A 22,512-nucleotide genomic window follows, 5' to 3' on the forward strand; every position below is an offset into this window, starting at 1 on the left:
GCTGCTTGTCAAGGCTTGATGCAATCCTTTCCTTAGATAGGAAATGTTTTGACCAATTTGTATAATCTGATCCAATCTGTATAATCTGATTGAATTTGACTTTGGAAAGTGCCTTGATATGACATGTTTCATGAATAGGTGCTATATGAATAAAATTGAATTGAATACTACCTGAGTGGGAAAGGACAGTTTTTAAATACAGTATGCAGAGTTTTGATCACAGAAATTTTTTTTTATGTAAATCAATTCTAGGCTACAAGCCCTGAGCACTCTCTCCTCCTCTCTCTCTGCCACAGAAAGCAAGCCTGCTTCACGGACACTCAAAGAGAGAGAGAGTGGTGAAACTTTGAAATTAACTTAAAACGCTGAAAACATCCAGCAAAGACTTTAACTTTATATCTGTTATGCGCAAATATCCCCGCCTAACTTAGTAAACCCTTTAGGGTGACTTTTCAGCCTCAACAAACATGATTCAGTCAGCAGGAAATCACAGACTGGCTCGCCACACAAGCCATAACACTACAGTCTTCGCAGCCAGGCTCGCCTGTCAGCAGGTCTCTGCCACTCCTGACCGAGCAGAATTTAAATTGGCTCATAATCCTGATGAACAGACTGCACAGATGAAATTTGGAGATGTACTTTCTTGCCTAAAATTATCGTAAAAAAAACTTTTTATGATAAATTAAGGTTATAAAATTGATAGGTTTGTAAACTCCTCATTTTCTTACTCCACCGTTGCGCAATCAGGCCATGATGAATAGAATCAGACTAAAGTTTAAAGCTACTGAAATGTGAGACTTTTACAGGCCCTTGGGGGACTGTTCTCACAGCAGTGGGCCACTGTATAAAACACCCTGGTCATGGACAAACACTCTCTTTTGCCCACTGCTTAGCAACATTGGGGAAAACACTCTCATCTATTTGCCTTTGAGCCCTTGTGACGAGTGGTTATAATATAGTGACAAAGTTTATAGTTAGAGTGAAGTAGGTTACCCTGAGCTATCTCTGTAGTTATCCTGCTATAAGATTAGGCTGCTGGAGGACATCCAGCAGCCTAAACAATTTTTCTCACGTTGCTGAGTTCACCTACTGTTCTCCAATTTACATTGTTTGTTGTTATTTCAACTTTTAACTTTTTATTCGTTGACACTTTTTTCTTAATAGTAGGTACACCTGGTCTTTTTTGTGCATCTGCTCTGTCTTCTCTAACCCCCAGTCAGACTGAGCTTGGTTCTGCTGGAGGTTTTTCTCCCTGTTAAAGGGGAGTTTTCCTCTCCACTGTCCCTTCATGCTTGCTCAGTATGAGGGATTGCTGCAAAGCCATAGACAATGCAGACGGTTGTCCACTGTGGCTCTACGCTCTTTCATGAGGAGTGAATATTGCTTGTCAAGACTTGCAGCAATCTACTGGGTTTCCTTGGATTGGAAACTTTTTTACCAATTTGTATAATTTGATTAATTAAATTAAGTAAAGTGCCTTGAGCTGACGTATTGTGAATTGACGCAATATAAATAAAACTCCTGCTTCCTCCCACAGTCCAAAAACATGACTGTTAGATTAATTGGCTTCTCTAAATTGTCCTTAGGTGTGAGTGTGTAGGTGAATGGTTGTTTGTCCTGTTTGTCTCTGTGTTGCCCTGCGACAGACTGGCGACCTGTCCAGGGTGAACCCTGCCTCTCGCCCAGTGAATCCTGGAGATAGGCACCAGCAACTCCCGTGACCCCATGAGGGATTAAGCGGGTCAGAAAATGGATGGATGGACGGATGGATGGATGGATTGAACTGATTCACACCAGGGAGACAGCCACCTGGGTCCGAATGGACTTGGACACGCACAAACATTTGCAGGCTAACTGTTGCAGGAAAGCTGCATCAAGTCTCTTGCGGCCAAGGTGAGAGGAAAGCTGATCTGAAGTCGCCTGCTGCAACCTGTACAGGCCCTCACAAGAAGCAGCTAGGGAGGCCAAGCGGAGGTCCCCGCTTCCACAGCCGGAATGCACCCCCTCCCCGGAGCTTTCCCAGGCCTGGTTTCCTAAACAAGTGCTATGAGCATTAGTACATCATTATTAGGGAACATTAATAGCGATTAATGGTGTTTGTGTAACGCTGGGATTATACTCAAGATAATGTAAACCTTGCCCGCAGGAAGTGCCCCAACATTTAATTTCTGGTCGATTGTGAATACCTTGGTGGTTTAATCCAAGTTACCAGTTCGAGCCTTAATAGCTTCCCGGAGAAATAATTGCATTAATAAAATCAAGTATCCTAAAGATATTGATTTTTACTAAGCAAATCATTCTTTAAAATTTTATTTTCTCGTTTGCATTGTGAATGGATTGAAACACATATCAAATGTTGTTCCAAATTAGTCAAGCTACTTTACCTCATTCCATATTCTTTACGATGAACTTTAGTTCTCTAACTTGGATCCACAGTGAACCAGAATTCGCTGAATCATTCAGATAATGGTTTTTAGCTATCTTATTTTGTCCATTTTTTCTTTTGTGTGTACATAGTTCCTTAGCTTCTTTTTATCTTAATTTTGCTTAGTAGTCGGTTAAGTTTCAATAGCCTAGTAGAGATAATTTGTTAATTGAAATATATATTTAATTCAGATAAACATTATTCTATAAGTGATGCTCTCTGGATGTTCATTTTATTTGTTTTGTTTAAGTTGTCACTCATTGATTCCATAGGTGTTTGCTGTTAAAAGAACGCCAGTGCTCAAGTCACCTTTTCAACTATTATCCTAATATCAGCTGTTTGGGCTGATATTCACTGGACAATACCTAACTGACCGAGAGTTATTTATTAAACATTAACTAAAAATCATGTGCAATGGCACACCACCACCCTTCAGGTGAATGGTTTTTCTTACTGCACATAACCCCGCCCCCTCAACAAGCTCCAAGAAAGCAGAGAAGTATTGAGTTGGTTAAGGGACCAAAGTCCTGGGAAAGTTAAGCACGGGTAAATTAAATTAGACAGGTAAATGTGTATAAAAGCGCTACCTGTGATTTGTTTAGTCCCAGGCTTCTCAAAAGCCCCAGGCTTTTGAGTGGCAATGCATCTAATCTTTTGCCAATGCAAAAGATTAGATTGTTGACACTTGCTTCCTCGCTGCGAGCCACCATTGTTGTCTGAATCCAAACAGTTGCCTTTCTGATATGTCACATCTACTAAAATCCCACCTGGCAATCCTTATTGGCTCATCTATTTTGTGTGGTATTGAAATCCCTCCCAGTGGCAGCGAGTCCAGATAGATGTGTGGAGCTGTGTGGAGCTCGGCGGGACTACATCCATCTGGCGAGAGTCAGGTTATTAAAAAAGGTACCCATGGCATCTATATGACTTGCAGCTGAAAGGATTCCTGGTATGACAAAATAAGTATGAAAGCCATGTATGTATCCTTTTAGTAAGGATATGTCAAAGTGAATATATATGTAGATGTTTCCCCAGAGGTGAAATCTTATTTCTGTTTTTGCTTAGGGCTGGGTGTCAGACAGAAACACAGAAAGTGTCTGTGTTAAAATTACAGCATCAACCACCTGTCCAGGTTGTTGTTGTCACATGGCTTTCAACACTTTACTCTTTCACCTCTTCCATCACCGACGTCACACCATGGTGCCATTGTACTTACAGACTTAGACTGGAGTAAACTTATATAGTGCTTTTCCAGTCATACTGACCACTGAAAGACCTTTGTACTAGAACAGGCTTGCTAAAAAGAAAGTAGAACCTCTGTCAACTCTAAAACATGTCCTTTTTCAAAATTCGGGTGGACAAACACAGCCACTACAGATTCCACAATGTCATAATTAAAAAACAAGATGAAGCCAAAGTGGAAAATTCTATTAAAAACTAATTATACAAAATAAATCCAAAAATATGTGAAATTCTAGAGCTTAAAGGGGCATTCATTTTTTCTGCTGTGACTGCAATTTTTCTGCAATTACCATTGCATGTCTGTTTATTTATCTTTGTAGTTCGGTATTTTGGATGAATTATGGAGAAAATACTCCATAATCTTTCAGATTTATACCCTATTGATTTTATTTACCCCACATTTCATTGTAATTCCAATGCCCCTTGTGGATAAGTTGGTTCTTATGAGCTATTATGAGCCCTGAACAAACTAAAATGAGCAAGAGCAACACCCTGTTACAAGCAGGGTAGAATACAGCTTAAAATACGTACATTTGAGGCACCCTGCTTTCACCTGGTATCTGTGTTGCTTATCTTGCATTATTATTTCTAACTGATGTAAATATAATTTATGTGCATTTTCCTCTAAAATTAGGTACAGCAATCCCAGCCGTCATGAAAGCCTTTCGAGCTTTGTGTCTTTGCGTTGTTGTGTATTACTTAAAAAATTTATCTGCTCCTTGTTTCCCTCTCCAAGCCTCCATTGTGACTGTCATTCGACTGGTCAATGATGCAGTTGACACAATCGAAAATGAAGGTACAATGTCTTATCTTTCTTGTGTCTCTTCACTTATTGTTCCAGTCCTTAGATCATTTTTCACTAATTCTACAGATTATGGCTATTACCAGATACTCAACCAGAACTCAGCTCAGCATTAAAACCTGGTTCTTTAGAGCACAGGTTTCACGAGTGCCAGTGTCCTGCTCTCTGTAGATTTGTCCCTGGTCCAATCCGTAAAACTCTTCTTTACTTCAGCATATGCTTCCTTACCTATAAATAAAGGATTATTATAGCAGCGAAAAAAATCTCACACTAAAAAATAGCTGAAAATTCTAACCTTTAATTTATCTGAATTTAGTCAATAGGGGAAAAATCCAGTGTAAACAAATTGTTTTTTGTTTTTGTTTTTCTTTTTGTTTTTTTCAAAATTCCTGGTAACCCTATCATTTTAAAATACTGTAACCTATTTAAACGTTTAAAACTTCTTTATTTTTAGAATTTATATTTTCCTTTCTTACCTAATCCGTGTTTTTAGGAACTTCTCTGTAATTGTCTATGACTTTGTTTCATATAAATATGACACAACACAGAGAGCCCTTCGTTATAGCCATCAGGCCTGATGGGGCTGTATGTTTACACAGTGAGCAGCATGGTGTGAAAGAGGTGAAAAAATCTTACTGTTATTTCTATTTGAACAAAATTCTTGTTAAAGAGTTTATTTTATTTGTTTGGTTATTTAACATGGACAAATATATTAATTTTGCCTCTCACAAAGAAGTAGATGTATTGCAAATTTCCTCATTGTGAGACAATAAAGGTATGTCCGATCTTATCTTATGTATACAGGTTGCTAGCAGTAGCTAATTCACAACCCCTGTCCCTTTCTAGTCTTCCAGAATTAAACTGCTTTAAAAAATAGAGTTTCCAACTTTACCACCAGTAAAATAAACACTAAAACTTAAATAAAAACAAAATAGCCCACTAAAGTCAACATTAGAGTATGGTGAATAAACATTTGTACCAATTGAGATCCATGTGCACCAGCATACACATACAGATGCAGGTTGCTCCACTTGTTTCCCCTTTCCCTTTCTCTGCATTGGTAGGATGGAAGTCTTTTATCAGCATAAATCGTGAACACCTAAATACCAGGTTTTAAATAGAAATCCGATTACTTCTGTCCAAGAAAAATAGTTTTCACTGGGACTTTGATCAGAATAGTGATCCACCCATGTAGCCAAACTAACATAAAAAATAATTAACCAGACACAACATCAACCTTCCTCCTTGGCCTTCTCAGACTCCAGACCAAAATCCTGTGGTAAAGCTGGGGGCTGAGCTGAAGAGCAGAGAACATCCAAGAAAACAATGGTGATATTGCATAAAACAATTACTTTTAACCATGGGATGTTTTTCCCTTTGAAATTAAAGAATGGAGCTTTGATTAATGTTTCTGTTGGAGACTTTGCTTCTGCAATGAAGGAAGATACATTTTAAGTTTGTGTTCCGTAAACAGTATGTTTACCAGCTGTGCCAATAAGTTGGGGTGGTTAAATAATCTTAGGAAGCACTTATTTAAAGAGGTTGCTAACTCAGGATCATAAAGAATCAGTATCCATTTGTTTATATAATGTAGTCATGGTTGAAAGCTCAAGGTTGCTGTGTTCTCTTGTTCTTCAATCTGACAGTGTCAGTTATGGATGAAGGTGAAACCTACAAGAGAGGTGACTTGTTTAGTCTGTCTGTCTTTGTCCCCGTCTTTCTGTTTGGTAGTGTACAGCGGTGAGTAGACAAAATAACAATCACCCAGAAAAAAATTTTTTGCATTCTACAGTGAAGCTAAGATGACCTACAGCCAAAAATCTTTCCATCATTATATTTGTAATCAAAACACCTCAGGCTCAAGAAATTTACTTTTAAATAATAATATGGAAGATTCAAATATACAGCCTTAAAGGAGCACTAAGCAAAATTTCACTACTAGGTGGGCTGTTGAGCACAAACCCCCCCCCCCCCACACACACACACCTTTTCCCATCTCCATCTCACCAATCGCCTCGCATGAACATATTTGCAAAGGATAAAGACACAGCATCACCTTTCAGAGGATCATGTCTGGTGAAGAAGTAACTCATAACATTATAATGCTGTTAGCATTATAAATATGGAGACCACTGGGCGTGATCTCTGTATTTTGCTGCTACTCTGCTCTGACGTGGCATTTAATGGGGAGGGAGGGGCTAGCCCTTAAGTGGCAGCTATTCACATGGACATGCATGCATGCACAGTCGGCCGGCCAGGCTGAACAACACAGAACAACACAGAAAGATGGTTTGTGACGTCATACCATATTCAATCTAAAAAGATACCTTTAGTTCTTCACATCATTTTTTTTGTTCTTGCTATGTAAAATAATGAAATTTTTAGCTTATTGCTCCTTTACATTAACTCTTCTGCTCATTCACCATTTTCATCAGACTCTCATGACTACTCATGTCAGTCTGTTCAGTTTTACTTAACCCTTCTTCTTCTGCCAGTGAACCTGCACCATTTCTGTTCTGAACATATTTGATTTAACTAAATAAGACTAAAATAAAGATGTTTTAGAATACCAATTGTCAGCAAATTATAGTTAGAGCATCTGTGGTAGTTTGCAAATAAAATAATTATTTAATTTCGGTCATTTATTTATTTTATTTATTTTTACTCTAACTGGAATTATTTTGTCTACGTACCGCATCCTTTAGCTGTGGTCTGTGTCCTCAGTCCAAGCTTTGGATGACTTCATGGTGTTCCTCTGCTTGCTGTGTGCTGTGCAGATGTTGAGATCAGGACATTAACCATTCTTTACCCCCAGTTGCTTTTCCACTCATTTGATAAATGCTCCATTCATTTAATGTTATTTTATACATGAATACCATCTTTATTTTTCAGTCTTTTGCTTTAAATTCACTTAAGCTTTGCTTTTTACATTTTTGTGGCGTCAATATGAGCCACATAATAATTGATTCATGCCAAACTGGATGCTACTTAATAATAATTTAAAAAAAATTAACCACTTTGTATTTCCTTTCATAAATTTTCCTTTTATGCCAGTGCAAAACATTTAAAAAAATGTGGAAAACTTCAACCACACTTTGCAAAAAAAGAAAAATACAAGCGAGAACAGGCCACATCATAAACAAAACAAGGGAAATGAAACATTCAGTTACAATATATCAATACAAAACTCCTTTGTTCACTTAGCCAGAAAGTTTGCAGAGCTTGTAACAGCTCATATACTTTTAAAATTTTGTACAATTTCCTAATACAAAAAGGCCTAGTGGCCTTGAATGAAATATCTTTTTGGCTTATGAAGTCAGATAGTTTCATATACTTGGATTGTGTGGGACTCGGCATACATGAAGCAGGACGCTCTGGCCGAAATAAAAGAGCACTAGCCTTAAGGGTTTTTTCCCCATTTACTGACAAATTCTGTTGTTTCTTTCAACTAATTTGATGGTATCTTTAGGGTCATTGTCCTTATGCAAAACCCATCTGTCCTAAAATGTCCCGGATGATGTCTTAGATGCTGTTTTAAGTCCCTCCACTACCCCCACCCCCCACCCCCCCACACACACACACACACACTGCCCACCTCTTAATTCCCAAACCAAACAACAAGTGTTGTCTTTGAGTGCCTTCGTAAGCTTTACTTTGTGTTGCTTTTGGAGTCATTACTGACTCCATTATTTCTGATTAGTCTTTCCATGTTCTCTTCTGATTAGTCTTTCCATGTTGGTACAGGGCTTGTTTCTCCTTGAATAATCACACTCACTAACCAGCTTTGGCAGCATTTTCAGAAGGTCTTTAGCTTATGTTCTTTGGTTAATTTGCATATTTCTCAACAAAACACTTTAATCTCTTGGACACAGAGCCTGCCTCCTTCTGGACAGTATGATGTCTGGACATTCCAAGAGTGTTTATATTTCATATAACTGTTTGAACAGATGAATGTGGAACCTTCAGGCATCAGGAAATTGGGCCAAAGCAAGATCCATATTTGTTGAGGTCTACAATTCTCTTCCTGATATCTTGACCGATTTCTTTTTATATTCGCATGATGTCACACAAGGATGTGTGTGCTGAGGTGTTGCCTTTAAATCCATCCACAGACCTGCCTCCATTTACCTCAAATATTTTGAAAGATTCTATGACAGCTTACAATGCCAAAGCAAATTGTTTAAAGAAATTATTACCTCAGTGGAGTACAGTTATGAATTCCCTAATAGGGACCACAGCACAAAAAGATCAGTACCTGTAATCAGACACAATCCTAAGACTAATTCTCTCACAAAGATTTCTGTATTTTATGTAAGACCTGTTCTATGTATTTAGCGCACAAGTTTTCCTTCTTTGGTTATTGTCAGAGCAGCTGAGTGGCATGCCTTTCTCTTTGAGCACCTGCTTGAAGGTAGGTTTGGAGAAACTGAGGAGGGACCCGGCTGCATGGATGAGATGACAGCACTTGGTGGGGGATGCCTGAAGGCTTGCTATAAACTCGGGGAGTTATCAGTCTCAGAAAACAGATAACATGTTGGTGTCAGATCTTTTTGAGTAAAGACGGTTTTCACTGAAAGGTGTGGTCTTGGTAGCACGGAAAATGAGGTGCTACGCCAAGAGCATACATTTGGCTCTAAATTCCGGATTTTCATTTGATCTCGATTCATTTTTTTAACGTGTGTCCTGTCTGGCAGTGTAGCATTAAGAATTACTGTCTTATTGCCAAAGAGAGTCCAACAAATTGACTTTTGCAAGTGGAACATTTCTGCTTTTGTAATAGTGTGCCGCTTGATATGTATGCAAAAAACATTATTAGAGAACAAAATTTCGTTGCAAACAGCTTACGACAATGTAATGAGATTGCAATTCAACTAAAATAACATTACAATATAGAGTTCAGCAGTGATAAGAATGTACAGTGCTGAAGAAAAGCATTTTTTTTTTAAATAAAGTGTGCAGAAGAATGTTCAACCATGTTTGTAGTGCAAAGGTAATGGTGCAAAAAAGGCATTAATTTGAAAAGTTCAATGTTGGCAGTGCAAAATAATAACGGTGGATAAATGCAGTAAACGTTCAGTTGTGTGTTTATTAGTGCTGTCAAACGATTAAAAATTTTAATTGCGATTAATCGCATAATGTCGATAGTTAACTCGAGATTAATCGCATATTTTATCCTTTTTTTTCTGAAAGTGTAATAGCCTGTTTGGGCATTTTAATGTGCAATTCTGCAATAAATGACACTAATAAAATACATGCTTGTACAAAACATATTTTTATGTTATTTTTCAAGCACTTTTCAGAATTGGAATGAAAACATCCTGGTGCCAAATGTTAAACTCTGGACTATAATGGCTAAATTACTAATCGTGACGCCCTGATGTTTACACCATGTGTAAACAAATGTGTAAATAAATACCTGTTTTCATGCCGATATTTTTTTTTCCCTCTTAAACAAAGCTAGACTTGGTATTATGCATAAACATATAAATTAATAAAAATTTTACATTTCAATAAAGTCATAAGTTTTGTTAATTTCTTCACTCTCTCTCTCTCTCTCTCTCTCTCTCTCTCTCACACACACACACACACACACACACACACACACACATCTAATTCTGAGCTTTCACACCAACAACAATACAGGTCATTCCAGTCTTACACTTTGCTTGCAACTGGGCAGGAGCTTAGTACCCTGAATGAGACTGTTTAGCAACTGTTTAGTAACTCCAGGTCCTTCGTTTGGCAACGTGATTCAGCCTTAGTTTGTCAAATACAGAGAAAACAAATTAATAAGCATTAAAGTACGGTTTATGGGTTGGATTTCTGCAATGTTATCAACGTGTAAAAACTCATCTTCAGAACCAATGTCTGATAAAATGGTGATCTGCACCATGTAATCTACTTTCATCAGTTATCACCGCTTATTGCACCGTAAACTTCAGAAAATACGTGCAGAGTTTCTCTCTCTGCCTTTACTACCGTCGGCTCCTATGGCGGAGGGATATTTCAGCTGGATACAAAGTGTGGGCAGTGCAGGCAGGTCTCATAATAACCGCTGTTTCGTCACTTATTTTAGAGCCCAAATAAGCGATTTCACTTTCAGAAACGTGCCCAAAAAAACCCCGCAACCCGTGACTCATGAAATTTAGAAGCGCTTTTAGAAAAAAGAAGCCCAAAGTCGCATGTGTCCGAGGGTAAAAGAAACCCTTCGGGGCGGGTGTGTTTTGCTACAGTTTTCTAGCACTCTTGAAACTACGGAAAGCGCCGAGGGTAAAAGAAACACAGTCCGGAGAGCGCGGCGGGGGAAAAAACATTAGGGAACGGTGTGTGTGTTTTGACGCGACGCGCGTTAACGGCGACAAAAAAATTGTCGCCGTTAAAATGGGTTTGCGTTAACGCCGTTAATAACGCGTTTAACTGACAGCACTAGTGTTTATAAATATAAATTGATTATAAAAGTTCAGCAACGTTGGCAGTGCAAAATAATGATGCGAAATGGCCATAAAGTTCTGTTCTTTGCATGTCTGATGCAGTGTCCAGTTTAGAGTTAAACAGTCTGATGGCAATGGGGAAAAAGCTGTTACAGAACCCGGTGGACCTGCAGCGGATGCTGCGAAGCCTCCAGAAGGCAGCAGGGAGAACAGTCAATGATGGGGGTGTGAGGGGTCCCTGATGATGTTAGGGGATGGAACACACAGCGCTGAGAGGAAATGTCCTTAATGGAGGGAAGAGGAGCCCCGATGATCCTCTCTGCTGTCCTCACCACTCTCCTTATGTTCTTCCAGTCGGAGGCACTGCAGCCTCCACACCACACAGAGAGACAGCTGGTCAGAATGCTCTCTATGGTGCTTCTGTAGAAGGTTGTGAGGATGGGCAGGAGCAGGTGGGCTCTTCTCATTCTCCGCAGGAAGTAAAAGCGCTTCTATGCCCTCTTGACAAGTGACGTGGTGTTCACAGACCAGGTGAGGTTGTCTGTGATGTGCACCCCCAGGTATTTGGTGCTGCTGACCACCTCCACAGCTGAGCTGTTGATGAGCAGTGGAGCGTGGCGAGGCCAGTTCGTCCTGAAGACGACAATGATCTCCTTCGTCTTCTCCACGTTCAGGATCAGGCAGTTGTGTCTGCACCAGCCCACCAGCTGCTCCACCTCCTCTCTGTACTCCTGGTTGTTGTGTCATCTGCAAACTTCATGATGTGATTGGTAGTGAACCTGGGGACGCAGTCGTGTGTAATCAGGGGGCTCAGAACGCAGCCCTGAGGGGAGCCTGTGCTGAGGGTGATGACATCAGAGGTGCTCTGTCCGACCCGGACTGACTAAAGTCTGTTGGTGAGGAAGTCTTGCCAGTTGCAAAGGGGTGTGCCGAAGCCCAGATGTTCCAGTTTTCCTACCAGATGCTGTGGGATGATGGTGTTGAAAGCTGAACTGAAGTCCAGGAACAGCATCCGCACGTGGGTGTTCTCCTCCAGGTGTGCCAGGCTCAGGTGAAGAGCGGAGGAGATGGCATCCTCAGTGGAGTGGTTCCGCCGGTAAGCATACTGGAAGAGGTCAAATGCTGGGAGTCTGGAGTGTTCTTTTACCAGCCTTTCAAAGCACTCCATCATGATGGGAGTCAGTGGTCGGTAGTCGGTAGTCATTAAATGAGGTGACTTGAGGTTTCTTTGGCACCTGAATGATGGAGGCAGACTTAAAGCATGCTGGCACTGTGGCCTGGTCCAGCGAGATGTTAAAAATGTTTGTGAGAACATCAGCCAGCTGACCTGCACATTCCCTGAACACCCGCCCAGGTATGTTGTCGGGGCCTGGGGCCTTCCGTGGGTTCACTCTTCTCAGAGTCTTCCACACATCGACTGTGTCAAGGCAGAGTGCCTCCTCTTCCTGATGGGGAACAGCTTTCACTGTTGGAGTGCTGTTTAGTGCCTCAGCTCTCCCAAATAAGTTATTTAGTCCATTAAGGAAGTCAGCATCAGCTTTATCAACCTGGTGGGAGGGTGTGTTGTAGTCTGTAATCGCCCGTGTGCCTTGACACACGCTCCTGGTGTGGCTGGCGTCTTAGGAAAGATCCTGGATTTTTCAACTGTGGCTCTACTTCGCTAACCTGATGGCACGGTTAAAGTTGGCTCTCGCTGTCCTCAGTGCCTCCTTGTCGCCAGACCTGAAAGCTGAGTTCTGAGTGTTTGTCGAACCTCCTCAGTCATCCAGGGTCGTTGGTTGGCCTGGGTGATGATGCTCTTAGTTGTGCTGACATCCTCAGTGCATTTGTGGATCAGACCCGGCTGCAGAAACAAATCACACGGGGGGGCATTCCATTTTTTTAGGGGGGCACACTTTTAAAAGTTTTTTATTACTTATTTATTACTTATATATATATATATATATATATATATATATATATATATATATATATATATATATATATAGCAATAGTGTAGTCAGTTTTGTCAAATTAGGCAGGCTTCACACCAATTAGGCATTTGAACACAAAAGCCTATTTTTTGTTCCAATTAGCTGGAACAAAAATAGTTAATGGGCAGGTTGTAAAAAAATTGGGAAGCTTTTCACAACATTTGTTGGGCTTTTAGAAAGAATTACTAACAAAATATATCAAAATAGTTGTCAACGTCGGACAGGAAACCAAAACATTTTAATAAAATGCCATCTCCTACAACTCATACTGGTCAATTTATTTTTTTAAATAAGTCGAATCTGTCGATCTGACATCATCATTGAATAGTAGTTAAAATGAATAATATTGATTGGTATGATAAAACAAGAAAATAATAATGGTTAATCAAGTGTTTGGTCAGTGTAAACGCCCAGGAGGGGTTGAGTTCTACTTATCAACTTAAAAATATTTCATGACTGCATGTAAGAGATATGTTTAATTGACCTATACTGAGAGAAATTAAGTTTATATTAAGGTAGATTTACAACTCATGTTGGGAAGCTATTTATAAATAATTTTTTTCCGGTTGATATATCATGATTGTTAAAGAGATTGTGTGTGTTATGTGGTTGTCTGATTGCATATTTTGTTCGGAGGCCGTATGCACAGTTTTTTTCTTTGCTTCAGTGCAGTTGTGTGCTAATGGCATATTCTTATGTTTAATAGTTCTTATGTGTTTAATAGTTCTATGCTTTAAACGTGAGAGTTTGAGATTTGGGCTTTTTTTTTTCTTTTAAGTTGGGCAGGTTTTATGTTGGGTTACTGGAAACTATCAGTGAGATAGGGTAACCTGTAGTGCTGTGTCTTGACTCAAAGTCCAGCATAAGCTACATGCTTATTAGCATGAGATCAGGCTGAACACTGACTGAAGTAAAAATTCACACTAAAAAGAGGTTCTGTAATTACAGCAGGTATGGAGAGCAAGGAGCAGAACAAAGCAGAGTTCCCTTCTGTCTGCAAGTAACCCAGGTTTCTCCAGTTTGGCAGTAGATCTGCTCCTGGTGCTGCTAACTGTCGTAGCTAACCCTCCTAGCTGTCGTAGCTAATCCTCCTAGCGTCAATGTTTACTCCACTTTAGACTTCAGTGCTGACATTTCAAACAGTAATTAATCGCGCTGCTTCCAGGTCGCTCTTGTCTGCTTCGGTGTCACTTTTTGTAATTGTTTGGTAATCAGACCAAATTTCCATCCCGCTCTACCGACACCGACGGTGACCACAGCCGAACACCACGTCGGCGACTGAAGGCTATAACTCAGTGTCCCGCCCCACTCCATCTGTGATTGGCTCAGTGTTGCCAACTCCTCAGTAAGGAAAGTAGCTATTGGCTGGTCTAAAAGTCGCTAGAAGTCGCTGAATGACGTCATCGCCTAATTTGCATAATCTGCCACATGATGTGATGTGCATATTATTGACGCTGTGTGAGAAATAACAAAGACAAAAAGTGAGTAAAAACCACTGAGCTATATTATACACTGGAGTGCTAATCACCGTCTGTTTGAACGAGTCGCTTTGAAGCCACCAGCCGCCATATTGGTACTCCCTATTTCCTCCCAGTAACTAGGGAATATGTGCGCTACAGCATCGAATAACGAGGATTTTCTCATGTTCAGGGGGGGCTTAAGACTTTTAAAATGTCAAATGCCATATAGTTTTATGTTATGTTCTAAAAATACCAAGTACTGAGATAGTCATGTGCTGAAATATTTTGCATTTTATTCATTTAAATATATATGTTTAACATTTATAAATATATAAATAACAATATACAAAAACATATATTTACATATGTGTGTACATACATATACACATACTTATATATACATATATATATATTTAATATGAATAACATGTAAAATATTTCAGCACCTAATTTCCTAGTAGTTAATAGTGTTAGTACATCCACTGACTGTAGAATTACCTGTGAAACGTTTTCACACAGCCAGAAAACTGCTTGTTGTTGCAACCAAATCCTATAGGATTCTGTGAGAGTAGGGAGTAACAAGATGGCGGCCAGTGACTTCAGTTTTTCGGCAAAATCAGCACTCCAGTGTATTATATAGCTCAGTGGTAAAAACACTCAGAATATATATAGAGCTACTTTTTTCTGTCTATTAATGTTTATTTATTATTATTATTTTTATTTTATTTTATTTATTTTTTTTATGTTTATTTTATTACAATACTAACCCTCCTCCTTTACCCGGGTTTGAGACCGGCAAAATTAACCATAAAGAGAAACTATGGCGGAGTTACAAATTTTTTTCCTTTCAACTTTTTTTCAACATTTTCTTTTTTCTCTTGTGGTCCACTAAGGAGCCTACAAATCACGGTAAAACATGAACGTGTGGCTGTGTGAATCAAATGCCGTTATGTATTTAAGATAAAATATTTCAAATTCAGTTATTTATGATCAAACTGCGCCGTCAATCCCGGCGCATGTGCGCTTTATTTGCAGTCTGGACGCTGACGGTAAACATGCTGTGGCTCTGACTGCAGCGCTGAGAGGGACTCCTGTGGGAGGGGGAGAACGGGGGAGGCGCCCCACGGCAGTACCTGCCGCCGGAGGACAAGAGTATGAACGATACGTGCTTTCACGTCAGAGTCTCCAAAAGTCGCTAGATTTGTCGCTAGTCGCTTTTTTGAAAAAGAGTCGCTGGAGGGGTCTGAAAAGTCGCTAAATATAGCGACAAAGTCGCTGAGTTGGCAACACTGGATTGGCTAGCATGTTGCCTTCAGTCGTTGATTTGATTGGTTAAATTGTATGATTGACACATCAAAGATAGTACTAATAGAACGATGGCCACTCCGAGGTATATATATATATAAAAACAAAAGACAGCTTCCAGTCCAGGGCGGGCACAGCTGGCTCACAGGGCAGGCGCGGCCCCCCAATGCCCGCCCATGCCGCCGGGTCTGTTGTGGATGTAGGTTGACACAGTCATGGCATGGCAATGTTGATCTTGTTGCCATATGTTGCTGCAGCTTTGAACATGTCCCAGTTAGAGCACTCAAAACAGTCCTGGAGTGCCTGGTGAGGGTGTGGAGTCCACACCCTCACCTGCTTCACTGTGGGTTTTGCTCTGATCAGCAGGGGCTTGTATGCAGGAATTGGCATTACAGATAGGTGGTCTGAGTAGCTGAGGTGGGGGGGGGGGGGGGGGGGGGCTGCTCTGAATGCATCTTTTATATTGGTGTAAACCAGTTCCAGAGTGTTCTCTCCCCAAATTGGAAAATCCACATGTTGGTTGAAATGAGGGAGAACAGTCTTCATATTGGCCTGGTTAAAATCCCCAGCAATGATGAAAACACCCTCCGTATATGCAGTTGCAGCTCAGTGATAGTCCAATAGAGAACACTCATAGCCTCTTTAGTATTAGCGCTGGGAGGCACATGAACAGTTTATAAACTCCCTCTTTGAAGAGTACTAGTACTATCTTTGATGTGTCAATCATACAATTTAACCAATCAAATCAACAACTGACGGCAACATGCAACCGGGCTCAGTATGAACGGTCATCTGCCTCGACCGACTGGGGGTTACAGAAGACAGAACAGAGACGCAACAAGAGAGACAAAAAGCACAGAAGCACACATTGATCTAGTAATCTGTTCTACATTAGATGGTAGTAGCGGGTGAGCCGTCTTTTCTGGATGATGTCACAGTTAACAGAACGCCAGACCAGGTGTACCTACTATGAAGATAAAAGAGAGAGAACAGAAAGTTAAAACAGAAATGACAACACATAATGCATAATTGAAGAACAGTAGAACTCAATAGAGTGAGAAAATTAGATCCTGATATACTCCAGTAGCCTAAGCCTATAGCAGTAAAACTATAAAAGGTAGCTGAGAGTAACATGAGCCACTAGTTATAATTTTTGTCAAAAAGAAAAGTTTTAAGCCTAGTCTTAAAAGTAGACAGGGTGTCTGCCTCACGGACCAAAACTGAGAGTTGGTTCCACAAGAGAGGAGCCTGATAGCTAAAGGATCTGCCTCCCATTCTACTTTTAGAGACTCTAGGAACCACCAGCAGACCTGCAGTCTGAGAGCGAAGTGCTCTGTTAGGAACATACGGGGTAATCAGAGCTCTGATATATGATGGAGTTTGATTATTAAGGGCTTTATACGTTAGAAGGAGAATTTTAAATTCTATTCTTGATTTAACAGGAAGCCAATGAAGGGAAGCTAAAATTGGAAAAATATGATCCCTCTTGTTGATTTTCATCAGAACTCTTGCTGCAGCATTTTGGATCAGCTGAAGGCTTTGAACTGCATTTTGTGGACTTCCTGATAGTAAAGAATTACAATAGTCCAGCCTTGAAGTAACAAATGCATGGACCAGTTTTTCAGCATCACTCCTGGACAGAATGTTTCTAATTTTGGCGATATTCCGGAGGTGAAAAAAGGAAACTCTGGAAACCTGTTTAATATGGGATTTAAATGACATGTCTTGGTCAAAAATAACACCAAGATTTTTTACTTTATTACCAGAGGCCAGTGTTGTGCAATTATACACTGTTAAAAGTTATCTAATGTTTCATAAATAACTCTCTGTCTGTTAAGTATTGTCTGGTGATGATCAGCTCTTAAGCTGATATCAAGACAACGGTTAAAAGGGATGAATTCGAGCACTAGCGATCTTTTAACAGCAAAACCTGCACACACATAGAATAAAAGAGTGACAGCTTCTTTTCAAGTTCAAGAATTTAATAACAGAAATAAAATGAACATCCAGAGAACATCACTATGTAATGCTGTTTACCTGAATTAACACAATATTTCGATTAATAAATCCTCTCTGCTAGGCTACTGAAACTTAACTAAACTACTAAGCAAAATGAAGATAAAAAGAAGCTAAGCTAAGGAACTATTTACATGCAAAAACAAACAAAAGACAAACAAAAGTGGTTGATCATAATCAGAATCCTTCAGTGAATCCTGGTTCACTGCAGATCTGATTAACAAAAACATGGAATGGAGTTAACACATTTGCCATGTATTTAAATCCCTTCACAATGCAAAGCCCAAGTTGAACAAAGCATTATTTGTTAAAATAATGTTCTGAAGACCGGTTTGTCCTGTAAAATTATTTAAACCCTTACGACCGAGTTTGTTAATGCGATTCTCCCTCCGGGCGCATGGGGTCGCTGTGGCAACTCGGTGGCTAAGAGGTTACAACATAAAGTTGCCAAAATTGCCTTGAAAACCGGCATTAATATACCATATTGATGCGGGAATAAGGCTTACAACACCATCGGAGGATAGCGGGGAAGAACAGTTACGCTTTATGCTTTAAAACAGACTCCTTTTTAGGGGTCCGAAACCGGATGTTAGCAAGGCTAGTATCCTGTTAGCTAGCATGACCTACCGGTTAGCCCTTCGTTCTAAACACCACGGTTTACAAACATTTTCCCAATAAACCTTTTACTTCACCCTCAGCCCGCTGCCCAAACCTGTCCTTTTCAGTTCTGTTCAGTTTGGCCATTCACGGAAGGGGCGTTGGAGGAGGAAGTTGTTGGTTAGCGCTAGCGGGCTAGCGCTTGGCTCTTGGCTCCCTATGCCAGGGAGGAACTGAGTTTCAGAAGGGTTCATTCTCACCCAGCTCGGGGCCTGCTCCAGGCCCCATGCATGGCTCCTGAGGGAGGAGGGGCCCCCCAGAGGAGTGCTGGTCCTCAGTGTGTCTCAGCAGTTTGGAGTCAGGAGAAGAGAGTCGAAGAGAAGAGAGCGGGCAGAGGTGTGCTGTGTCTTTTATCTGTGAGGAGGTGGTCACAGCTGACCTCCTGCCGAGAAGAAGGGACGAGCAAGAGAGGGGGAGAGGAAGGCTTCTCCTGCCCCCCCCCCTTATCCTTTGCAGCAGGAGTGGACTTTCTTGGTTGAATCATCCACTGTTCAGGATTCAATCTGAGATCACTATCATGGCATAACATTCCCCCCTTTTAAATCAGAAAACGGCAGATCCAATTCTCCATTTTCGGATTTACCACAAGTCCATACGCCATGATCTGGAATGACAAAAGTCACTTTGGTTCCTGTGGACGAGAGGATAGTCATTGAAAGTTCAGTTCCATGGGAAAGCGTGTCTCTTGGAAGGATTGAGGCATGTTGGGCAGGGAGCTGTCCCTAACTATAAAATATTCAGACATCCATCCCTTGGATGTGCCACAAATATTTAGACATACACCCAAAATTCCAACCCAAGGAAAAAAAAAATAAAAAATTCTAAACACCGTGGTAAACTGATGGTTAACCTCCACTTCTTAAGTCTTAGAACAATAAGAAAGGGTTAAAACAGAATAAACCGTGCTAGAATTTATTTTTGACCTCATCAAGCTGAGGCATGATAAGTTGCGTGGTTGCTTTGGATTCGATCAGCTTGCCGTTTAATCTTGTTAAACATGCGACAAACTCGGTGAGAAAATCTCGGCAGATACTTTCAAAGTGTTTCTTTGTGATAATTTCTTTGGAATGGTTCCATCTTTTATCAATATGATCTTGGGTTTTTGCATTGTAAAAGATTTGACCATCGTCTGGCTGCCTAGGCTTTTGTGGCAGCCTGTCCACAAACCTTTTGGTCTGCTGTATCACTGGAGAACTGACTTTGTGTCTTTTCTTAGGCCTGTTCCCTGTCTGAAGGTTTAAGACTCTACGTTTGCTTTGTTTCCTGTCACATTGTAAACAAGTTTTCCAAACCAGCTGGGCATATCTGCGGATCTCGTGCTTGGAAAAGTTACTTTCCCTGCAATGCATTGTCACTTCATAACATACACTGTCATGTAAATTATGAAGGAACAAAGACTTGAAAAGTGGGTCCTCTTCGGGACCTGGAGATTACATCCCTGAGAATAAACGTTCCTTAAACGATAGTAATAATCTCTGGGTGTTTCATTTTCCTGTTGAATGATGCTGAAAGCGTCAAGAGTTATTGAAGCCTGGTCCATGTACACAGAATATTCTTCTCTTAAAGCTTTGCAAAGAGCTGAATAACTGTCACGAATCCCTGGAGGTAGAGCTTTAATGAAAACATGAACACTTCTAGCTGTTGTTTTCCAAATAAGCTTTAGTTTCTCACGAGATGAGGGAAATGGCAGGTCAAAGAGACAGCGTTCGACTTCCTGCAGATGATTATGAATGTTGGAATCATGATTATCTGGGTCGAAATGTTCTATGTCCTGAGCAAGGTACTCAAGTTGGCGAATACGGAAACCGTAATTATGAGGTGGCCCTGGACCACCTGGGAAGTCAAATCGGTTATGTTCGTGACCTGATGGAGGTCTGTGAACTAACTTTTGATGTAAGGAAGAATGTTCCTGATCTAATTGAGAGTTTCCCAAGGTGTGACCTCTGACATGTGGTGGGGGTTTAGGTTGGTGTGGTCCACCTGTGTGACTCTTCTGGCCCTTAGGGGCGGCACAGAGTCAGGACAGGTGGTGGTATGAGTCAGGTGTGATGTCTGCTCATCCCTCCAATCTGAACCCCCTGTGTCTGCAGAGTTGTTTACCTGGTACTCTTTGGGGCTGTCCACTGCAACAGGATGAAGCAGGGCTTCATCATGGACAGTCTGACTTCCAGCATCTCCCATGGAGTCTGTGGAAGTACTTCCTGTAAACTCAAAATTTAGAGGTTCTGTTCTAAATTTTGGCAAGACTGGTTCTGTTCGAGGTGCTGCGTTAGAAACTGCAGAGCTGTTCTGTGATTCCAGCTCCTGCAATGATTCAACCTGCTGAGGTTGATCGTGTGAAGATATCACCTGAGGGGTGGACTCACTTTTCTGGTGAGATGCAGCCTCGCTGACATCAGGAGCTTTGAGGTCCTTGGTCTCAGCATCAGCTTCCTCCATCCTCACCTCGGTCTTTGAGAGCTCACATCTGGCAGCAATCACTCTGTCCAAAACCATCTGATGCTCAACCTGTAACTGAAGATATTATTCATCTTCTAGTTGTGATTTACGTTGATATAACAATGTAAGTTGTCCCACAACCTCTTGAATCCGAGTCCTTTTGGTCGGATTCTGAATTAAGTTAATTAGTTCCTTAATCTTTTTATCGCATTCAGCAAGGTTAAAACTATTTATGTTATTCAACTCATCTGCAGATAAGTTGATGAGATCAGCAATGACAACCTTCTGCCTCTTTATGTCTGCTTGGTCCACCACAGGTGTAGCTTCAGATGTGAGACGTTCTGGCTCCATCTTGCTAACACAAAACAAACACAAGTTATGACAAACTTTCAAAATAACATAAGATCCAGTCTGTGCACGCTTAGCTATGCTTTTATGTTTAAACATACATTTTGCAAATACTTATTTGTGTGTGTAGAAACAATTGCGCAGGTTGACTGTTCAACGTGCGACTTATGACGACACTATTCTTTCAGTGTTAAGAACGCTAAACCTTTAGGACTTACGAGCTCTGTAGCGACTGCTTACCTTTCTTTAGGGTTTACTAGCTTTTGCGCAAGGCTTCACCTTTTAAGGAATTACTAGCTTTTTAGCTTGTGCTTCTCACCTTTCTTTTAAGGGAAATTAGCACTTTTAGCTTTAAGAGCATCACCCCCCTTTTCCACAAATAGGGTGACACCTCAGATTAACTAGGAGTTAAATCTGGAGACAAATATGTTCCACACAACACAAGTAAGTTCTCAAAATGTCTTGTTAAACAAATATGCAAAGCATCTTAGGTTAGATATTTGAGCATCTAACTTTCCTGGACTGGCCGTTAATTTTGAAAACGCATAACTGTGGACTTTTCATTTAAGACTTGTGGTTTATGCAAACATGAGGATAAGTCACATCATCTGGAGACAGATGTGCAACAAATTTTGGTTCAGTCAGTAAGCCTAACTTACAATTAAATTCCCTCTGGGACTGTTGGTTATGACAGATACCTTGATTGACTCAAGCATCTGAATTTAAGCTCTTTGTTGTAAAGTTTATTATCACTAGCTGAGAAGTTTTTAGTTAACTTTTATTTTCCCTAAAAGTCTAAAAACGTCACAGGTTATATTCTGATGTGTGTGCAGTTCAAGCTGTGTTACGAAGGCCCACCCAAGGACGCCAATTATATGTTATGCCAGAAGCTGGTTGAATATGCTTATTATTATTATTAATTATAATTTGGTATTATAATTTAAATAATAAATCATTCAACTCAAAATTCCGCTATAACACAATATAGTTCAAATGGTGGTGATGTTAGCTATAAGCTTGTAAGAATTTATACCACTACTGCATTAGTTAATTTGCTGTTATGAACTAATTTATGCTGGAATAAATGATCTGGTCGGACTTTTAACCGACGAGGTTTATCCGGCAGCTGTGAGAACCCCAATGTAACTGCAATTAGAGTTTAAATCCTTATTCCTTATCACCATCCAATGATATGTCTCTGTATTAATATCAGATGTTAACTCCAAAGGAGGTTAGCTCTGAATTCTGAATAGCCACGCAACTGTGAATTAGATTGAACACAAAACAATGTCTATTCCGCAGTTTTATTGAACCAAAAGCAATTCCCTGTTACAGTAATTCTCTGATTCAACAACTTTGGAATTCTTACTCACTACTAAAACTAAACATGCAAAATATATATATGGAAATAAAA

General features: G+C 40.3%; 1 protein-coding gene across 20 annotated transcripts in view; it reads left to right on the top strand.

The window, feature by feature from the left end:
• The window catches only part of fat3a (FAT atypical cadherin 3a), a 359,084-nt gene that overhangs the window by 328,380 nt on the left and 8,192 nt on the right, over positions 1-22,512 (top strand). For 12 of the 20 annotated variants that reach the window (XM_036133252.1, XM_036133264.1, XM_036133256.1 and 9 more), the window contains 2 exons: positions 4,404-4,463; positions 6,116-6,151. The exons of 2 other annotated variants lie outside the window; for them this stretch is intronic. In XM_036133252.1, the coding sequence (XP_035989145.1) occupies positions 4,404-4,463; positions 6,116-6,151 (96 nt within the window). Of the gene's footprint in view, positions 1-3,245; positions 3,332-4,403; positions 4,464-6,115; positions 6,157-22,512 lie in introns of those variants that run through there. 6 more of the 20 variants (XM_036133268.1, XM_036133273.1, XM_036133267.1 and 3 more) reach the window with 6 other exon arrangements.

This window comes from Fundulus heteroclitus, unplaced genomic scaffold (assembly GCF_011125445.2).
Source record: "Fundulus heteroclitus isolate FHET01 unplaced genomic scaffold, MU-UCD_Fhet_4.1 scaffold_60, whole genome shotgun sequence".
In the NCBI taxonomy this organism is placed as follows: Eukaryota; Metazoa; Chordata; class Actinopteri; order Cyprinodontiformes; family Fundulidae; genus Fundulus; species Fundulus heteroclitus.